This window comes from Quercus suber, unplaced genomic scaffold (genome assembly GCF_002906115.3).
Source record: "Quercus suber isolate HL8 unplaced genomic scaffold, Cork oak 2.0 scaffold_637, whole genome shotgun sequence".
Taxonomy (NCBI): domain Eukaryota; kingdom Viridiplantae; phylum Streptophyta; class Magnoliopsida; order Fagales; family Fagaceae; genus Quercus; species Quercus suber.
This window is the reverse complement of record NW_027070079.1, coordinates 44,519-63,597: the sequence shown is the minus strand read 5'-3', so window position 1 is coordinate 63,597 and position 19,079 is coordinate 44,519. Positions and strand designations below refer to the sequence as shown.

Below are 19,079 nucleotides of genomic sequence, written 5' to 3'. Positions count from 1 at the left end.
AATGGGAGGCCGTGGTGTACTGAGAATTGATGTTGAAATGGTATTGGATCCTTGAACGACTAAAAGTTGTGAAGCATTTTGCCACTGATCATGGTCATTTCTTTCATGCATTTTCCACTGCATTTGTTATGCTCTCTACTCTAGGCATTCTAACTGGAAATCAAGGTGTTAATGTAATTAGAAAGCACTGAATGTATTAATTAAGTGAGAGGTTTTGCCGTTTTGAACTACAAGAGATGGCAATTTACTATCTGCTTATTTTATGATTCTCCTGTCATTAATTGATGTAGAGAAACATGGTCCATATATTTTAAAGTTCAAGCCTATATAGAAACATGGTCCATATATGTTTCAAGAAGCTAACAATTTTTATTTTTGTCATGCCCGCCTCATTATAATGTTGTCACAACATCTTGGATTACAACAAGTAATGCTAAAGATGCAATATTTTTCACAAATAACTACTAATATTGTTTGTTGTGATTAGATAGAGCAACACCAAAAAAAAAAATTAATTAGCAACTTACTTTTTCTCAAAACAAAATTACCAAAAGAAAAGGTGAAAAGAAGAAGAAGAGAAACTAGCAAACTTGCTAGCACTTTGAGGTTTATATATGTACCATTGAAAAAGTAAGATTTCAAAGCAGCAATGAAACAAGAAGCAAATATCTATCTTAGAATTTTTAAATTGTATGCAATAGTTACAATATATGACTCACTCGCATTGGACATTCGTAATATCCATACTATATTGGTAACCAAACGGTGCACCTAAATTCACCTTATAGCCTAAAGTTATAGGCCAAAAGGTTGAATTGATTTTAAACAAACATTGTTTGAGAACTTTTCTCAAAATCAAATCGAGTTATAGGCAAAAAAAAAAAAAAAAAAAAACCTAGAGCTTGAGTTTCCAAAACGCCACTATAGGTTTTTAAAACGTCATTATAGACTCCTTAAAACGCTACTATAGGGCTTCTGAATTTTTTTTTTTAACTCGATTTTGAAAAAATCAAGTTTTAAAAAATAAGCATTTCCCTGATTAATTTAAAAAATGGGGCAAAATGTTACTTATTTTGCCCGAAAAGGACGTGCCAATTTTGTCCAAATTCAACCTAGGCAATCGATAGTGAGTCCACGCATTTTAAAACTTATCTCTTAAGATTTGAATGTTTGACTTGACTTTACTCATCCAACCCAACCACCCTTAGGCTTCGTTTTCGGGAAAGATCTTGAGATATTTGCATATCCTCGTTGCCATTGACCTCAAACCATGTTATTGTTATTGGAAAAAATGTATTTTATATCAAATAATACCACGTTAATTGTATTAAATTTCAATAAACAAGATACATACGTTCAAAAATAACTACCCATTAACATATGTCATTCATTTGTTAGTAAGGTAGTTACTTTTTGCAAATATATTTCATTCTTATTAGATTTTGATACTACTGACATTGTATCATCTGATACCAAATACTTTTTCTTGTTTCATCAAAAAATAAAAAATACCTTCTCTTGTCATTGTTGGATTAGCGGTAGCTGTTGCCCGACACTCCACTTGATGTGGTTGGATTCATCCTAAAATCAACGGCACTTCACCTGTGACTTTCCCTTACATTATACTATATTTTAGATTAAAAGTCAATGTTTTTTTTTTTTTTTTTTCAATTAAAGCCCGAAACTTCTGAAACTATTTCAATTTGAAGCCTCCTCTTGTCTTTGTTATTCTAGAAACTAGATAGTAATAAAAAATAAATAAAAATAAAAATAAAAACCGGACCCATTTATAGCTTTTGTTTTTCACTTGGATAACCAACTTCGAATTTTTTTTGGCACAAAAGATGCATTGTCGCTTCATTTTGTTTTCTCTCCTTCTCTATTCAATTTTGACCAAATCAAATGAATGAAACCTACTTCAAAAATAGAATTTTATCAATGATTTTCCACTTTTCTCTACTTTGTTATTCCTTTGAAAAATGGAGATATATGAATAACAAAGATGAAAAAAATGCTTCAAATTGAAACGATTTCATAAGTTTAGGACTTCAACTTATAAAATTAAAAGATTTTTTTGGTAAATATAAAATTTAAAAGTTGGGGACATAATTTGAAGCATTGTATAAATTCAAGGCTTATATGTACTTTTCCCAAAAATATGTTAATAAGTTTTTATATTATCTATCGATAAATATGAAAACTATAAACCACATCTTTTCCGTTTGCTTTGTAGCAAAAGAGAGTTCCTTTTTCTAAAAATATTTACTTTTTTAAAGAATCAAAAAGTAATTTTTGAGTGAAAAGAGAATCTAAAATTAGATATTTTTCATTATTGAGTAAATTATAATTTTTCAAAATAAATAACAAATATCAAAATCTTAAAGACAAATCAAATGAATTTTTAATTGAAGATTTTTTTTAATCGATACACTAAATGACTAAAGACATGCATGCAAAAGTGTCGAACATGTCAACATGGACATGCTATAGCGTTTGAAGTGTCTGTACTTCTTAAATAACAAATTAATTATAGGGTACAAACTTATAGCACATTGGCATGCCTACAGATGTTATGCACATATACATTATTGCCTACCTTGAGTTTCTTATCCTATGCCTTGGAATTATTGTCTAGGAAAAATTTTGTACTTATGAGAATGATTTTGAAATTTGGAGGTGCACATACCTAGGAGTAACACATTGTGTAAGCATTCTGAATCATTTGTACAAACCTGAAGGTGACAAGGCTCAAGAAATGGAACCTAGGTTTGAAGCGTTCTTGAGGTTAAATTGTCCTAAATGGTCTTTAATCTCAAACTTAACTTTTGTTCTTAATGATCCTACTACTTTTATATTTGATAACCTGTATTACTTGAATGCAATGGGAGGCCGTGGTGTACTGAGAATTGATGTTGAAATGGTATTGGATCCTTGAACGACTAAAAGTTGTGAAGCATTTTGCCACTGATCATGGTCATTTCTTTCATGCATTTTCCACTGCATTTGTTATGCTCTCTACTCTAGGCATTCTAACTGGAAATCAAGGTGTTAATGTAATTAGAAAGCACTGAATGTATTAATTAAGTGAGGTTTTGCCGTTTTGAACTACAAGAGATGGCAATTTACTATCTGCTTATTTTATGATTCTCCTGTCATTAATTGATGTAGAGAAGCATGGTCCATATATTTTAAAGTTCAAGCCTATATAGAAACATGGTCCATATATGTTTCAAGAAGCTAACAATTTTTTTTTTTGTCATGCCCGCCTCATTATAATGTTGTCACAACATCTTGGATTACAACAAGTAATGCTAAAGACGCAATATTTTTCACAAATAACTACTAATATTGTTTGTTGTGATTAGATAGAGCAACACCAAAAAAAAAATTAATTAGCAACTTACTTTTTCTCAAAACAAAATTACCAAAAGAAAAGGTGAAAAGAAGAAGAAGAGAAACTAGCAAACTTGCTAGCACTTTGAGGTTTATATATGTACCATTGAAAAAGTAAGATTTCAAAGCAGCAATGAAACAAGAAGCAAATATCTATCTTAGAATTTTTAAATTGTATGCAATAGTTACAATATATGACTCACTCGCATTGGACATTCGTAATATCCATACTATATTGGTAACCAAACGGTGCACCTAAATTCACCTTATAGCCTAAAGTTATAGGCCAAAAGGTTGAATTGATTTTAAACAAACATTGTTTGAGAACTCTAGATCGCAAATACATCATATGAATTATATAAATAAACTCATGAGACTTTCGGGGTCATTGTGCTGCATGCATGCATGTCATTTGCAAAGCACACTGCCAACAGTTTCTTCTACTTGCTAATGATCAACTTCATAGCCACACAGGTAGCCAATGGGTGCCATCAATGTAATCTATGGATAGGAAGGGGGCAACTTCTTCTTCAGTGAGTTCTCTTGACCAAGCAGCACGCTCTTTTGATTCAGATCCTGGTCCATGGCACTTGTACTCCGCGTGGAATAGATTTCTGTTAAATTTACAATATTTTCAATGTTAGAACCAAATAAAAGTTTGTAGCATAGAAAAAAAAATGGAGAAGATTAGCCCTTGAAATTTTGTGACCTCAGAGCACACTATCTATGAGTTTATGATTTTATTTTAATATCCTTTGTCCTTGTTTATAAATCAAGTATGATCGGAGAATGAGTAAGGGCAAGTTAGAGCTTGAGCATTCTTACTCGGTGGAGCCATCATAACTCCAATTGGTCCAGCCTTGTGGTGCAATGGTCTTTGAGAGGTATGTCTTTGCAAAAAGCACTCTGGAATGGGGTCCTTTAGCTCTACCCAAGTAAACACTACCAACACCATAGACCTTGCCTTTGACAAACACAAACCCACTATAGTCATTTTCACTTTCCCTGTTTTGAGCTGTGACAGATCCACGAATCTTCACCCTCTTGTCTCCAATCACAAAGATCTCACAGCTCTGCATACAAAGTTGCACCGAATATTACTATATTAGATATAGATAATCTAGATGATAGAAAAAGGTACAGATCAATTCCAGGATTTAGATTAAATATTACAGATTAAGAATGTGTCTAGAGTCACGCCATATAAATGTCGTGCAATCATATATATTGTTAGATACAAGATATAAAATTTTAATAGTAAAATTGATTTTTTATAAGTCTAGCATCTAGGTACATAGCCAAAATTTTAGAATATATATATACAAAGAAATAAAAGAGAATGAGTTTAGGATAATTACATGGAAGACGGATCTGCCACGGCCAAAGATGAAGTCAACTGAACCTTGGATGTAACAGTTGTCGTAGTAATGCCTGCCTTTGTAATCAAAGAGAGTGTTATGTGTACTGTAGAATCCGCAATGGTAAAATGCAATTTGGTCTGCACCAACAAATGCAGCCACCGATTGATTTTGTGAGGTAGAAGCGATCCCAGTGGGAGCGTCATTCTGCATTGTTGAAGACCAAAAAAAATAAAAATAAAAATAAAAATTAATACTGAACATTGAATGGCAAATCCTTACTGGAAAAAAAGAGACAAATTTAAGGTTGATGTTGAATTATCATATATATATATTGTTTTCTCCAATTAATGCCTTAGAAATGGGTTATGAAAATATGACTAATTTTTCATTCTAAAATATTAATGTTTTATGTGAATCAAACGTTAGAAACCATAACTTCCATATGTTGTTTTACAGCAATAGAAAGCAATTCGCCTCCCTTTTTGTGTCAAAACAAATTAACTGTTATTTCGAAAAAACAAAAATGCAGATCAAATGGTTGAGATCATTTGGTTTTACATAGGTGTCTTGATAATTTCAAATCATATCATATTCATAATTCAGTTTTATCGTGTATCTTAAAAACGAAATAAGGATATGAGAATAAGAAATAATGGACCTTGAAGCTAACGCCAAAGGCAATGAAGTGAGGGGCTTCAGCCCTTAAAACTGCAGACTCCACATTATTTGAAGAGCTTTCAGACCATACAATGGCTGTTCTTCCTTTTCCATTACCCCTCAAGAATATATAGGGCTTGTTTACTGGTATGTGTACCTTTTCTCTGCCATTCAAAATAAGCAAAACTAGTGGTTAATATATAAGATCGATCCTTATAGGTCACGTACGTGCATGGTATGACAAATTTATGACACATCAACATAGGTGGATTAATTACCTGTAAACCCCTTTCCTAACATGGATGATAGTCCAGTGGGCATTGCCTTCAGGAACAGAATTAATGGCCGCTTGAACAGATCTGAAGTCCCCATCGCCATTGATATCAACCTTAATAGTGCGGTTGGTGCCAATTTTTTTTGTCAATAAAGGAGAGTCTATGACAGTTTGAGCATCCAAGCCATGGACAGGATTTGAAAAGTAGATAGAGATGACACAAGTGATTGCAAAGGCAATAGGGAGAGCTGAAGAAGGCCAAGAAGAGGGAGGCATGTTTTTCTTGGGTGGGCTATTTGCTTTGTTGAATTTAGAGTATTTGAAGAAGTAATGGTGTGAAATAGAATTTTGATAAGGCCAATAGGAGGTCCTTAAGTGAAGAAACTTTTGTTCATTTTTGGGGTGTGGTTGTTCGGAAGGTAGAATTGGGTGTTATTGAATTGAAGCGAAAGAGTTGGTTAGGAAGGTCCTCTCTATTTTGAAGGGCTTCCAATGGATTCTTGTGTGGTTCATATGCATTTTTTTGGTTTAACAAATTTTATAAAAAAAGAAAATACTAAAACCACAAACTATTTTACAAACAGATGATTTGGTGAATGGTTATTTATAGATAAAAATATAATATTAGTAATGGGTGCAACTAAGAACCGGTAAGAATTTGTCACAATAATAGTTTATAAGAACTAATTAAAATAGTTTGTGCATATATATATAGCATTGCATTTATTAAAATATTATAAATTACTATTTCTTATTATGAAAAATATTGGATTTGTAGAATTAGGATAAACTTGGACATAAACTCTCAATTTTGAAACATATCCGGGACAAGAAAAGAAAGTGGTAAGGATTTGAACGTTCGGTTAAACTCAAACTTAGGGAAAAGGGAAAATGTTAAAAATATTACAAATTGATTACATAAAATTTACAAACTGATATGATAATGAATGTGATTGGTGAGTTTCAACCACCTCATAATTGAATTTTGAATTGTCTATTTCTAATTCGTGACACATGAATTTGTAAAACTAATATAGTAAAACTTGTAGTACCTATAATAGCAATATTTGGAAAAAAGATATTTTGAATTAAAAAAAAAATTAGGGGGTATGATTACCATTGGATGGTACATGAGGAAAACAAGCATGCTCCCAAAACCAAAATCAAACGGCTACTCTCTTTGTCTACTCTTTCTAAATCAATCCATATATATTTTAGCTTCTTTTTCCTCCAAAAAAAAGAAAAAAAAAAGTTGCGTTGTTTCCCAAAAAATTGTTGCAAAAAAATGAAGTTAAAAAAAAAAAATCAAAAAAAAAAAAAAAAAAAAAAAAAAAAAAAAAAAAAAAAAAAAACAAACAAACAAACAAACAAACAAAGGAGAATTAGATTTCTAAACAACATAGAAATTATAAAAAATGAGAATTATTAATAATAATGGGGGAGAGAAAAGAAGAAGAAGTTGTTATGCTTAAGAATATATAAGAATACACGGAAAAACGGATTATGTATAGAAAATTTTCAGTTGTAAGGAAGTTAAATTTCTAATCACTCTAGGAATTATAAGAGAAGAAGAGTTAATTTAGGATATATGTTTTATCCAAAAAATAAAAATGTCATATAGATTGAATGAAAAAAAAATGTTTACAACAATGACAAGAAGTCAAGAACGTAAGTAATAATAAAAAGAAGAAGAAGTAAGTAAATGTGAATGATGCTAATAAGGAAATATGATAGTTTTTTATAATCTTTTTTGGCTTCAAGTCCACATTGGAAGAAGGTGGTACTCTAATGCCATTGGTTCATGCCTTATAAGGTGCTAAGAGGAAGGCTTTTCTTCCAATGTGGGACTTGAAGCCAAAAAAGATTACAAAGTGCAACTCTTAGTTTTGAGGCAAAAATATCCCCACAATAATCATTTTAGAATTTTAAAGTTATCTAAAGAAGAAGAAGAAGTAAAACTCAATGTAACTTATTTTTTAAAGTTACCTAAAGATGATTTATTTACAAATTTTTTTTTAAAATATTTCAGGCACCTAATTCGGAAATTTTTAGATAAAAATGTGTCATCTATATCAATTAACGTAGGCCTGGGCCTCATGTGTATCAATTAGTTAGAACTCTACATGAACGTTAATCATAATTCTATATTAAACTTTAGTGTTTATCCAAAGAATAAAAAAGTGAAGGAAGGGATTGGATGGAGAGTTTGGATTGTAATCAAATTAACGTTTTTAATCAACGTAGAAATTGAGAAGAAGATAACAACAAAAAGAATTTATATTTATTAGCTAGATTGATATTAGATTTTTTTTTTTTTACGTTAAAATTAATACCAAAAAAAAAATTCTTACGTGAAGCAATATTTTTTTTTAGAGATAAAAATGAATTAGAGTCTTGATTTTTTTAATTAAAGATAAGAATGAATTAAAGTCTGTTTGGTTTAGTGATGTTTTGGATCATATCACTCAAAACTCATAACTGAGTTATCAAAACACGTGAGACTCACACAATTTTTTTTTTGTTTGGCTTGATTTTCACATTGTGTTTTCATCACTCAAAACTCAAAAATTTTGAGTTAGAGTGATGGAAACAGGAAATACAAAACTAGTGTTTTCAAAAACTGAGATACAAAACTCAGTGGCACTAAGGTAAATTTTTGGACCCTATGGGGGCCTATATGTGTTGATGGCGTTACCTCTCTCTTAATTTTTTCTCTCTCTTTCTTCTCCCACTTTTTTCTTTTTCTTTCTTTCTCTGGTTTATCTCTCCCTCTGTTTTTTCTTTCTTTCTTCCTTTCTTTGATTCTTTGTCTAGTTCTTTCTTTCTTCCTCTCTCTGGTTCAACCCAATTCCGTGCCACCAACCAATGACCCAAAAAAGGAAAACCACGAGAGCATTTCTTAATCGTGGTCTTCGCTGAAGAAAGGCAAAGCGAGAGCCTCAAAACACCAAAACCATGATCACCAGTGCTGGGTTTTGATTTTGTCGCTGGTGCTGGGTTTTATTTTTATTTTGATGAATGGGCTTTGATTTTGTCGATGGTTGATGAATGGGTTTTGTTGATGGTTGATGGATTCTGTTGATGGGTTTTATTTTTATTTTGATGAATGAGTTTTGATTTTGTCGACGATTGATGAATAGGTTTTATTGATGGTTGCTGGGTTTTGTTAATGAATGGGTTTTGTTGATGGTTGCTGGGTTTGTGGTGGTGGATCGGTTTGTAGTGGTTGATGGTGCCTAGTGGCTGAGTTAGTGCTAGTGGATTGGTTTGTAGTGGTTGATGGCGCCGGTGAGTGGCTGTGGGTTAAAGGGAGGGAGAAGATAGAGAGATAGAGACAGAGGGTTAAAGGGAGGGAGAAGATAGAGAGATAGAGACAGAGAGATACGGGTAGCAACAGTAGCAACACTGGGTCGTGTTAATGGTGGGGCCCATGATTTTGGGGAAAAATTGTAGAGATATGTAACTGAGAACTGAGTCCAAACATGTGTTTTGCAATTTTAGAGTGAAAGTGAGGTTTGAGAACTGAGTTATGAGTTTTGGGTTTGAGTTATGGGTTTTGAAAACTGAGTTATGAAAACTGAGATATCACTAAACCAAACGGGCCCTTAGAGTCCTGATTGATCTAATATTAATCTACAGTTTTTTTTAGACATGAATTAGAGTCCTGGTAGTATACTATTAATGTTAGTTCTTTAAAAATCAAAAAATTTAATAAAATTTCTGTAATTTGGTAAAGCCACTTGGCGCAACTACGACTTTTAAGCCCAACTTTTATTATATAGTATATGATTTGCAAAGACTTACTCTTCCCTTAAATCCATTTGGGCCTCCTCAAATTTTAAAATTGTTGAGAAAAACTTTTTCAGAAAAAGAAAATGATAAGAGTAACCCAAAAAAAATCCACCCCATTCATTGTCCATAGCCCATCCAAATTTGATAATATAAAAAATAAATAAATAAAACAAAAAAACAAACTCCAACAAATCTCAAATCAGCAATATCATCCACCAAAAAGGAAAATATTTTTTGTCAATTAGATCTAGTATAAAAATTCAAATATTTTGCTTTTACTAAAAAAACCTCATATGTGTTTAAGAACAAAATTTAGCTACAAAAATAGTTATAATCTAAAACTATAACCTTACTCAATAAAATAAATATTATTACATATTTTGAAATTCTAATTGTTAAATTGCATGTTCTTTATGCTCTTAATACACATGTCAATTTTTTTTGTCAATCGAATATTATTTACTATATAATCTGTAAGCTTATATTTTATGCATAATTTTAAACTATAAAACCTTGCAATTTAAAATTTTATTAATGACATAGCTATTATTCTTTAATTTCCTAAAAATTTTGCAAGCATGAAGGGTATAAAAAGAAACTACAATCCAATGATGAATTTGTCAAAATTCACCTCCAATAAAAAGATATTAAGTAAAGTTGTAGCTTTTTCTAAAAAAAAAAAAAAAAAAAAAAAAAAGAAAAAAAAAAAAAAATTTAAGTAAAGTTGTAGCTTTTTCTTAAAAAAAAAAAAAGAAAAAAAAAAAGAAAAAAAAAAAAAAAGGTAAGGTTGTAGCCTAAGGTTACAACCAATTTTGTAACTAAATTTTGTCATTTGTTTAAATATAATTAGGACAAAATTTAGTTACGAAATTGATTGTAGCTTAGACTACAACCTTATTAAATATCTTTTTATTAGAAGTGAATTTTGACACAAATTCACCGTTGAATTACATCTTCTTCTTATATCCTCTATACTTGTAAGATTTCTAGAAAATTAAAGATCAATAATTATGTCATTAATAAATTATTTAAGTTGTAATTTTTTGTAATTTAAAATTATACATAAAATATAAGCTTGTAAATCATATAGTAAATAATATCTGATTAACACAAAATTTGACATGTATATTGAGAACGTAAAGAACATGCAATTCAATTATTAAATTTTTAAAATATGTAATAATGTTTATTTTATTGAGTAAGGTTATAACTTTATGCTACAACTAATTTTTTAACTAAATTTTATCCATATATTTATATCTTTACGTTGCCCCATCATCCCCACCTGAATTGTTTGTTTGCCTCAAAAACTTGCCAGCCTACCACTACCAATCGCTACCTATGCCACATTGAAACTCAACTTTTCACTTCTAGGTTCCAGTTGTACTCATTGTGCAGAGATATTTCTCTATTTGTGTTTATGCTTTTGAATTTGAGTCCTCTACGACTTTCTATATGTCTTGCTGTGCATTACAACTTGCACATGTTAAAATATTATATTATTTTATACTGTTTTGAGTCTTTTGACACTTCACAACTGTGAATGTGTTTTGTATTCAATTGGGTATTTGTTTTTGGGTTTAGTGTTTACATCTTCCACCTTGACTAGGTATCTTTATCATCATTAATCATAAGTTTTTCTTATTCATTTTAACTACATTTGGACCTGATTCTCCCCTAAAAAAGTATGTAGGCAATCTGCCAAATGTCTGGTGCTAATTATGCACATCACCTTAGGTTAGAATTAACCATAGGCTTAAAATAGAAATATTTGACTTTTTAATCAATCAAAAGATCTCATAGCCACAATTAAAAGTCACAAAACATCGTGAAAATATAGAAACATTCACTTGTCTAGTTTTAAACATATCCACACTAGAGGCATTCTCCCATTTGTTCCATCTACAAGCACAAATCCCATGGCACATACAAAATTCAACATGAACAAAATTCATAACACACAAAATTGTGCACGAACAAAAATTCTTGTACATTCAAGGATAAGACAATTCAATCAAAGCCTACTCTCAAAAATAACAATCAAATAAAATTTTGGACCCAAAGCCCATCTTCTCCAAAGATAAAAATACAGAAATTCAACATAAACAAAATTCAAAACGCACAAAATTGTGCATAAACAAAATTTCTATGCAAACAAAAATTTCTACACATTCAAAGATAAGACACTCCAATCAAAGTCTACCCTAAAAAATAACAACCAAACAAAATTTTGATACTAAAGCCCACCTTTCCCAAGATAACTCTTAATAAAAAATTTGCATCGTATGCCTAACTTCAAAACAAACCTATTTTCAAGTATCATTAATTCTTAGGCCCAAAAGCCCAAAGTTTTTCCAAACAATAAAATCTTGGCCTAAGGACCCATTCTCTTAACCATATAAGAATTTAGATACTAGACTCCAAGACTCAAAAAGTTTTCACAAAAAAGGAAAACCTTGGGCCTAAGAGTCCAATGACCTTTCTCAAATAATATATTTTATCAAAGATTGGTCCAAAAAGTCCAAAAACCTTTTTCAAGTGATGGGTCATTTTTGAAATTAAGGCCTGGAAGCCCAAAATCATTCACAAATAAAGAAGACCTTCAAAATTTCTAATCTAAAAACTCAAAGTTTTATAAAATATCAAAATTTTCTGAATCAAGCCAAAAGCCCAAAAGGTATTTCCAAAAAATGCCCTAAAGGCAAGATTTTCAAAAATAGCCCACAACCAAATTTGAGAGAAAGACATATCTCTTTCACAATCATACAATTTCAAATGCCCCAATTTCAAAATTCCTCACAATTAAATCAAGTGCCATCACGAGCCATACAAAGGTTTTTACAAGAAAAACTCCAATGTTGGTTATTCCACTTCAAAATGAAATAGAGAAAATACCTCAAATCATCATAAAAAGTCATTCTCACTTTCAATTCATATCACACTCTTTAATTATAAAAAAAAAAAAAAAAAAAAATCATGTCACACTCATTTTTTAATTTTGTCTCCAAAATTCATTTACTTCAAGAGGTAAAATTTACCATGAGTGGTTATAAAACCTCATCTCACCTTCAAGTCGATCCAACATATATGAAATTCAATTTCCATCATTTCACACATGACTCCTTCTACCAAGATCATACACCACCATGCCTATGGTGCCCATAAAAGAATCAAAAAGTCAATTTTTTTAACATGTCAAAACATATGAAATAAGATAACATTAGATGGGACACAAATAAGCAAAAGCTGAACTTCAAATATAGAAATTTGTTTAGAACTCAAACACTCAAAACGAATGACAAATAAAAACTTAACTTACACATCAGGTATATATGAGCTCAATGACTTTTTTATATTTCAATATTTTTTAATTTATATTTTTACATAAAATATTTAATCAATTCAAACATATCACGTTTACTTTTCATATATTATTTTAAAAATCCTAAAGGGATAGGATAAAATTAATAACCATTTTTATATACAATATTTAATAAAAACTTCATAAACATAAGTATAAACATATACATATACACATACATTAAATTTTTATAGCCTAAATTAAAATACCCTCTAATCTAACCAAAATTCAATTCATTTCTGTAACTTTGATCTTGTACAATTTAATCCTTTAAATTTTAATTTTATTCAATTTCATTAGATGATCACCATTAAGCAACTAAGAATTTTTTTTTTTTTTAAATATTACACTATAAAAATTAATAAAATTATTAATTATTAATCATAAAATTAATATATATATATATATATTGAAAAAAAAACTCAATCCCAATACAAAATCCATGTACAGATTTTAATTGCAACAATGATGACATATTTCAATTGTTGGACCACTTGTAATACAATTACTACTACACTGTACAAGTGTATTAACTGTTAGACACTTGTAATACAATAAATTCAGCTATGCACACTTGGATGGAGACCAGTTGTAGTAGCTCCTATGACGCCATGACACTGTAAGTGGTTTCATTTTTGGACTCTATATATTATATGCATTAATATTCTCCATGATGTGGGTGTGATATGCCAAAGAGAAAATAAAAACTGAGGAAGAACCTCATCCTCAATTTCCATCCCTTCACACGTGATGGCACTTTTTACCATGACCGCCATACATATGTTGCCTATAAAAAATAAAATCAAAATATGAACTTTTTAATATGTCAAAACAAGTGCAAGTAAGATATATTAGAAACCAAGTTCTTAAAAAAATTTGTCAAAATTGAATGCAAGAGTTTTCAGAATAGCCGCATCATCGAGACTCATTAGCGTTATAACTTCTTTTTTCTTATGTTTATTCTCTAGTGCTTATGCTACGGACGAAAAACCCAAATTACAATGAAATCATAAAAACAATCCTTTTTAACGTTTTGGGTTGTGCTATAGTGCCGTCCATTTTGGACAGGATTGGCCGTAAAAAAGCTTTATTTTGTGTTGATGTCTTGTTCTTTGTGTTCCTGATTGGTGCATTTTCCAACTACGAAGAAGTTGGAAAGACAATTGAAGCAATTCCATTGAAATATCAAAGACGGCGACTCCTCTCTTTAGAGGGGACGTCAAGGAAGTTCAATTTGCTTGCATGCTCATTTAAGATTTATCCATAACGCTGGGGGCCTTCCTGAATTACCTGATCATGCTCTTTTTGAACAGGATGCAGCATTTTTTTTTCAAGTTTGGATTCATCGTTTTGCATTTTGTAATTGCAATTTACATGAGCGAGACAATTCCTTTCCTTTTGAAAAAGGAAAGATGATACAGGCCCGAAAAGAGGCAAAAATCATTTTCAAAAAAACGATATAGATATAAATATAAATATATATATATAACATAAAAAACCAAAATATGATCTTCAAAATTAGAATTTTTCTGAATATAATAATTAATAAAACTTCTAAACATAAATATAAACATATCCATATACATTAAATATTTTAGGCTAAATAATTTACTCCCTCAAATTTGCCCAAAATTCAATCCATTTCTGTAAATTCGATTTTGTTAATTTAGACCTTTAACTTTTAACTTTACTCAATGTCATTACATAATCATCATTAAGCGCCTAAAACAATGTATTTTTGTTTTATTTTTCTTTTTTTTAATCCTACACTATAAAAATTCATAAAATTTTTAATGCATAAAGAAATTCATAAAACATAACCCCAAAATATATATATATATATATATATATATAACTTAAGAAAAAACATATACAAGGGTTTTAAGCTAGTGACTATTTAAAATTAAATATTCAAATGTATGAATTTTAAATTATACTCCATAAATGGAAACTAATATGGATAAATATAAACAAATAAAGTAGCAACTCACATACTTAATTATTTGTTAATCTCTAATGAATTTAATACATAATTTCTAACATATATAAATATATATTTGAACATATCAATATATATATATATATATAAGTTGGCTCTATACACACGTGAGGAGGTTCAAAAATAAATTAATTACAAGTTTTACAGATTTATTATAATAAACAATGAATTAATAATTCTTATCAAGAAACGTAAAAGGATGAAATAAGGAACCTATAAAATATTCTCATGAATATAAGGGTCATCAAATAGCCAATGGCCCACGGGCCGACCCAAAAACCCGGCAGCCCATCGGGCTAATGGGCGGCCCAGCCCGTTGTTATTGAGGCCCATGAGTAACCCACTAGCCCAGTGAGTTAGGCCGTAGGCTAGTTTTTATGCCAATGGGCACCCGGTGGACTAGCCTAGTAGCCTAGCCCGTTGGCCCAACCCGTTGCCCAATCCAATAACTTAGAATTTTTAACAAAAATATATAGGAAGTGTATGAAGGATTGATCTTGAGATATTGTAATAGAATTTCTTAAGAAAACTCTCCCAACCACTAAGATACTTAAAGTAATTGTGCTAAACTTAGTTTACTAAATATATATTTTCCTAGTAGTCTAGCAAATTTGAATTAACCATTTGATTTTTTTTTTATTAAAGATAAAAACAAAAAACTATTTGAAGCCTTATTTTAAAAAAATTAAATAGATTTGACGATAAAAAAAAATTGTAATTAAGTATTAAATTCTTTGATTCTTTCCTTCTAAAAAAACTAGATTGATTATTCCCTTATTAAAAATTGATTATTTATTTCTAAAAATAATAAAATAATATGCTAACACAATCTCATGGGTAGCCCATTAGACCCAACTTAATAACCTAGCCCATTAAAGACAAAATGGGCATTGCCTATGGGTAAGGTCATGGGCTGGGATTTTCTCTTTTGGCCTAACCCGATCCGGCCCGTTAACTAGTTAATAGCCCATTATGCCCTTGGGTTAAATAAAAATGGGCCGGGCCTGCCTGACCTGACCCATTGATGACCCTTACATGAATACCACTAATACTTTAAGTATGAATTTAAATACAGTCCATAATTGGAAAGTTATATGGATAAAAATAAAAGTAGCAACTTACACATTATTATTTGTAAATCTTTATTGAATTCAAAACATAATTTATAACATAAACATATATTTATACATATATTTAAATGAATCATATTCTCATTTGAAAATAAATTTTATGATGTTGAATATCAATCAGAGATTAAAGACAAAATGTTTTACGTTTGTACTCGTTATTGTTGCATATCTGTGTGGAGATATGTTTTAGATAGTTTTGAAAATATGTTTGTACTTGCTATTATTGTATTTATGATTATTATTGGTGGAAGTTATTGTTGCGTATATGATGATTATAGAAGGAAGTGGTGCCACCGACAAAAACCTATTGTTTATTTCTTGGCAGAAAGCCACCTGTAGTGCTAAAAAATTGACACACATGACTTGGTAGGCATCACATGAGTAAGTTTGGTAATCATGACATGTGTTCTGGCAAAAATACCATTGAAAGACACTTGTCACATTGCATGGAAGATGGAGTAGTTAATTCCCACCAATAACCATCCCCTCCCTAGTTTTGTGGGGTAGTTATGGGTTGGAAAAAAAATTCATCCATGCCTTCTAAAGGAGGCTTTGCCAAGATGAAGACATCAAAGAGATGAGAACTTCAAGGCAACGTCCCTTCTTGGACATAGGGTAGTCTTCTAGTTAGATTATTTCTTATAGGAAATTTAGTGATCTTCAATCAATTTCAAGTAAGCCTTCATAAATTATAGTTCAAGTAGAAAATAAGGTTCAATTTGTTTTATTTATTCAAAGTTGGTTAAAATGTAGTTCTAGGAATAAGCAATTTCTCTCATTTTTCCCATCTATAATGGGGACCGATCAATGCTTTCTATTGTACAACTGTACAAGTATTAAACAAAAACAAGGATAGGGTTATTGAAGGGGATCCAAAAAGCCTACTCCATTTTAATTCGGGAAATCCATTCCCATATATAGTGCCAATTCGTAAAAGCAATTGCTAAGTGGTTATTAGAAGATTCTCCACCCAAAAAAAAAAAGGTGTGGTAATTAGAACCAATGTTATGAATACCGTTTCGGAACCCGTTTCGGTTTGTCTATTGGAATAGAATATTTCGGTACCGGCCAATTTCGGGTACCGTTTCGGAAACCATTTCAGAATTACTGCTAAAATATATATTTATATATTATTATTGCTCTTATGTAAAATAATGAATTTAATATAGCTTTCTATTAAAATAAAGTGGGATTATTATTTTTAAAAAACATTTATTTTATGATTTTTTTAAAATAAAACTCAAATTTTCGGTAATTGTACACAAGCCTACTATCTACTTTTTCCCATTTCCCAACCCACCCACGTGACTAGTACACTATGACAGTATAACCTACTAAAGCAGATTGCTAGTCTTTCAGCTCTCTTCATCATTTCACATCTGAGCTCCTTTCTCCACTCATTCTTATCTTCTTCATCTCCTTTTTTTTTTTTTTTCCCTCACAAGTCACGCCATTTTTGCTTCTTCAGTTCATCTTGCTCTTCGATTTTATTTTCAACTTCTCTGTCACAGTTGAGAGGGTCAGACAGTGAGAGATGATAGAATGACTAGGAGCTATAGGACGCCGATCAAGTTCAGGAAGGGAAAATAAGAAGCCGAAATCATACCGGCCGGAAAATGAATTTCGGCCGAAATTGGCCGGAATTGACCGGAACGCCCGGAACGGGCCGAAATGGGACGAAATTTAATCCGAGGTGGAATGGAGGGTATTACCATTCCGGTTTACACACTGGAATGAGATATTCCGGCCGTTCCGGCCGGAACGGAACGAAATCCATAACAATGATTAGAACAGCCTCTAGCTGTTCCTTAAAAATTAGATGGTCCATATACAAAGGAAAACAGCAAAATGTAAAGTTCTATCTTTATGGCAATTTTTCTCTATGGAACGCAATTTCGGAAGAAGGAATTGGTTATAGATTAGGACTGTCCACCCAACCCGAAAACCCAACTAACCCAAGCAAGCCCGAGTTCAAACCGGAAACTGCCCGAACCGACCACCACAACGGTATATGGTGGGTTGCCACCCACAGAACCCAACACCTTCAGGTCAATTGGTGGGTTTCCTCCCCCAAAACCTGAGCCACTTGAGCCGATCATAAAACCAAAAAATTCCGACAATATTCGAAGGTTTTTCAACTAAAACTTACAAAAACTAGCAATATTTGGAGTTCTTCAACGAAAAATTACTTGAAACTCATCAGATTCGATGAGATCTCATCAAGATTTAGTCTAGATCCGACAAGATCTCATTGAGATCCAATGAGATCACGTCGTGATCTAGCCAGATCTCGACAAATCTGGCCAAAATAACAACACCGGCGACAAAACCCGAAATTGCCCCGTACAACCTGAAACTCGACGAGACCCAAACCGGACGATCTGAATAGCATTCGGGGTTGATTTCGGGTTCATTTTTCACCCACCCAAAAGTTTCAGGTCAAGTTGGGTCGGGCACAAGCTTGACCCAGCCCAACTCGACCCGTGGATAGGAATGGCAACGGGTCGGGTTCGGGCCGGGTTTTTCTATACCCGGACTCGACCCGCGGGGCAAGACCCGTGGCCCGGACCCTGCCCGTTAAGGGTACCGGGTTTTTTTCCGGGGCCCGGACCCGCCCCAGCCGGGCCCCGTTAAGGGATTGGGCCCAATTCCTGGCCCAACCAAAAAAAAATTTTTTGAAGCCCAAATTTTATTTGCTTTACCAGCAACACAAATCCTTTTCGGTTCCTTTGCTTTACCAGCAACCAAAGGTAATATCAACAAACTAAAACCATCACAAAGAAGTCTCAATTATTTTCCGAATACACTTTCATTTTCATAGCAACCAAACTGAAAAAGAATATATAATAAATATCATAGACATTTCAACATACACGAGCTTTAGTGCAGTAAAACTCAGGCAAAACGAAAATAAGTACAAAATGAAATGAAACTATAATATAAAGCCAGTAATCACAAATTGATCCAAGGAATGTTGTTAGGGGTGATTCATTACTGTTCTCCAAATCTTTCGAGACAGATGAATCCTTATTGGTAGCTTTCCTATTTGCAAGAAAGTCTAGAGAGATGACAGTAGAAAGCTCGCCCTCTTTGGTTGGTTGAGGTTGAAGTC

The 19,079-nt window shown here is 31.7% G+C and overlaps 1 protein-coding gene across 1 annotated transcript; it reads right to left on the bottom strand.

Annotated features, from left to right (window-relative positions):
• Positions 1 to 3,527: 3,527 nt before the first annotated feature.
• LOC136064154 (probable pectinesterase 67) lies at positions 3,528 to 6,084 on the bottom strand. Its single transcript, XM_065765549.1, has 5 exons — positions 5,690 to 6,084; positions 5,413 to 5,575; positions 4,752 to 4,958; positions 4,219 to 4,466; positions 3,528 to 4,007 (listed from the first exon to the last, which is right to left on the bottom strand). Exons 1-5 carry the CDS (start codon positions 5,959 to 5,961, stop codon positions 3,854 to 3,856), a joined length of 1,044 nt encoding a protein of 347 aa, XP_065621621.1. The 5' UTR covers positions 5,962 to 6,084; the 3' UTR covers positions 3,528 to 3,853.
• Positions 6,085 to 19,079: the final 12,995 nt, after the last annotated feature.

Bases quoted from the DNA above. Each gene is read 5' to 3' on its own strand.
- LOC136064154 (XM_065765549.1), bottom strand. From the start codon at position 5,961: ATGCCTCCCTCTTCTTGGCCTTCTTCAGCTCTCCCTATTGCCTTTGCA. The intron at 4,959-5,412 runs GTCCATTATTTC...TCAACAATGCAG, and splicing joins CCTTTGGCGTTAGCTTCAAG to AATGACGCTCCCACTGGGAT. The intron at 4,467-4,751 runs GTAATTATCCTA...CTTTGTATGCAG, and splicing joins GTGGCAGATCCGTCTTCCAT to AGCTGTGAGATCTTTGTGAT.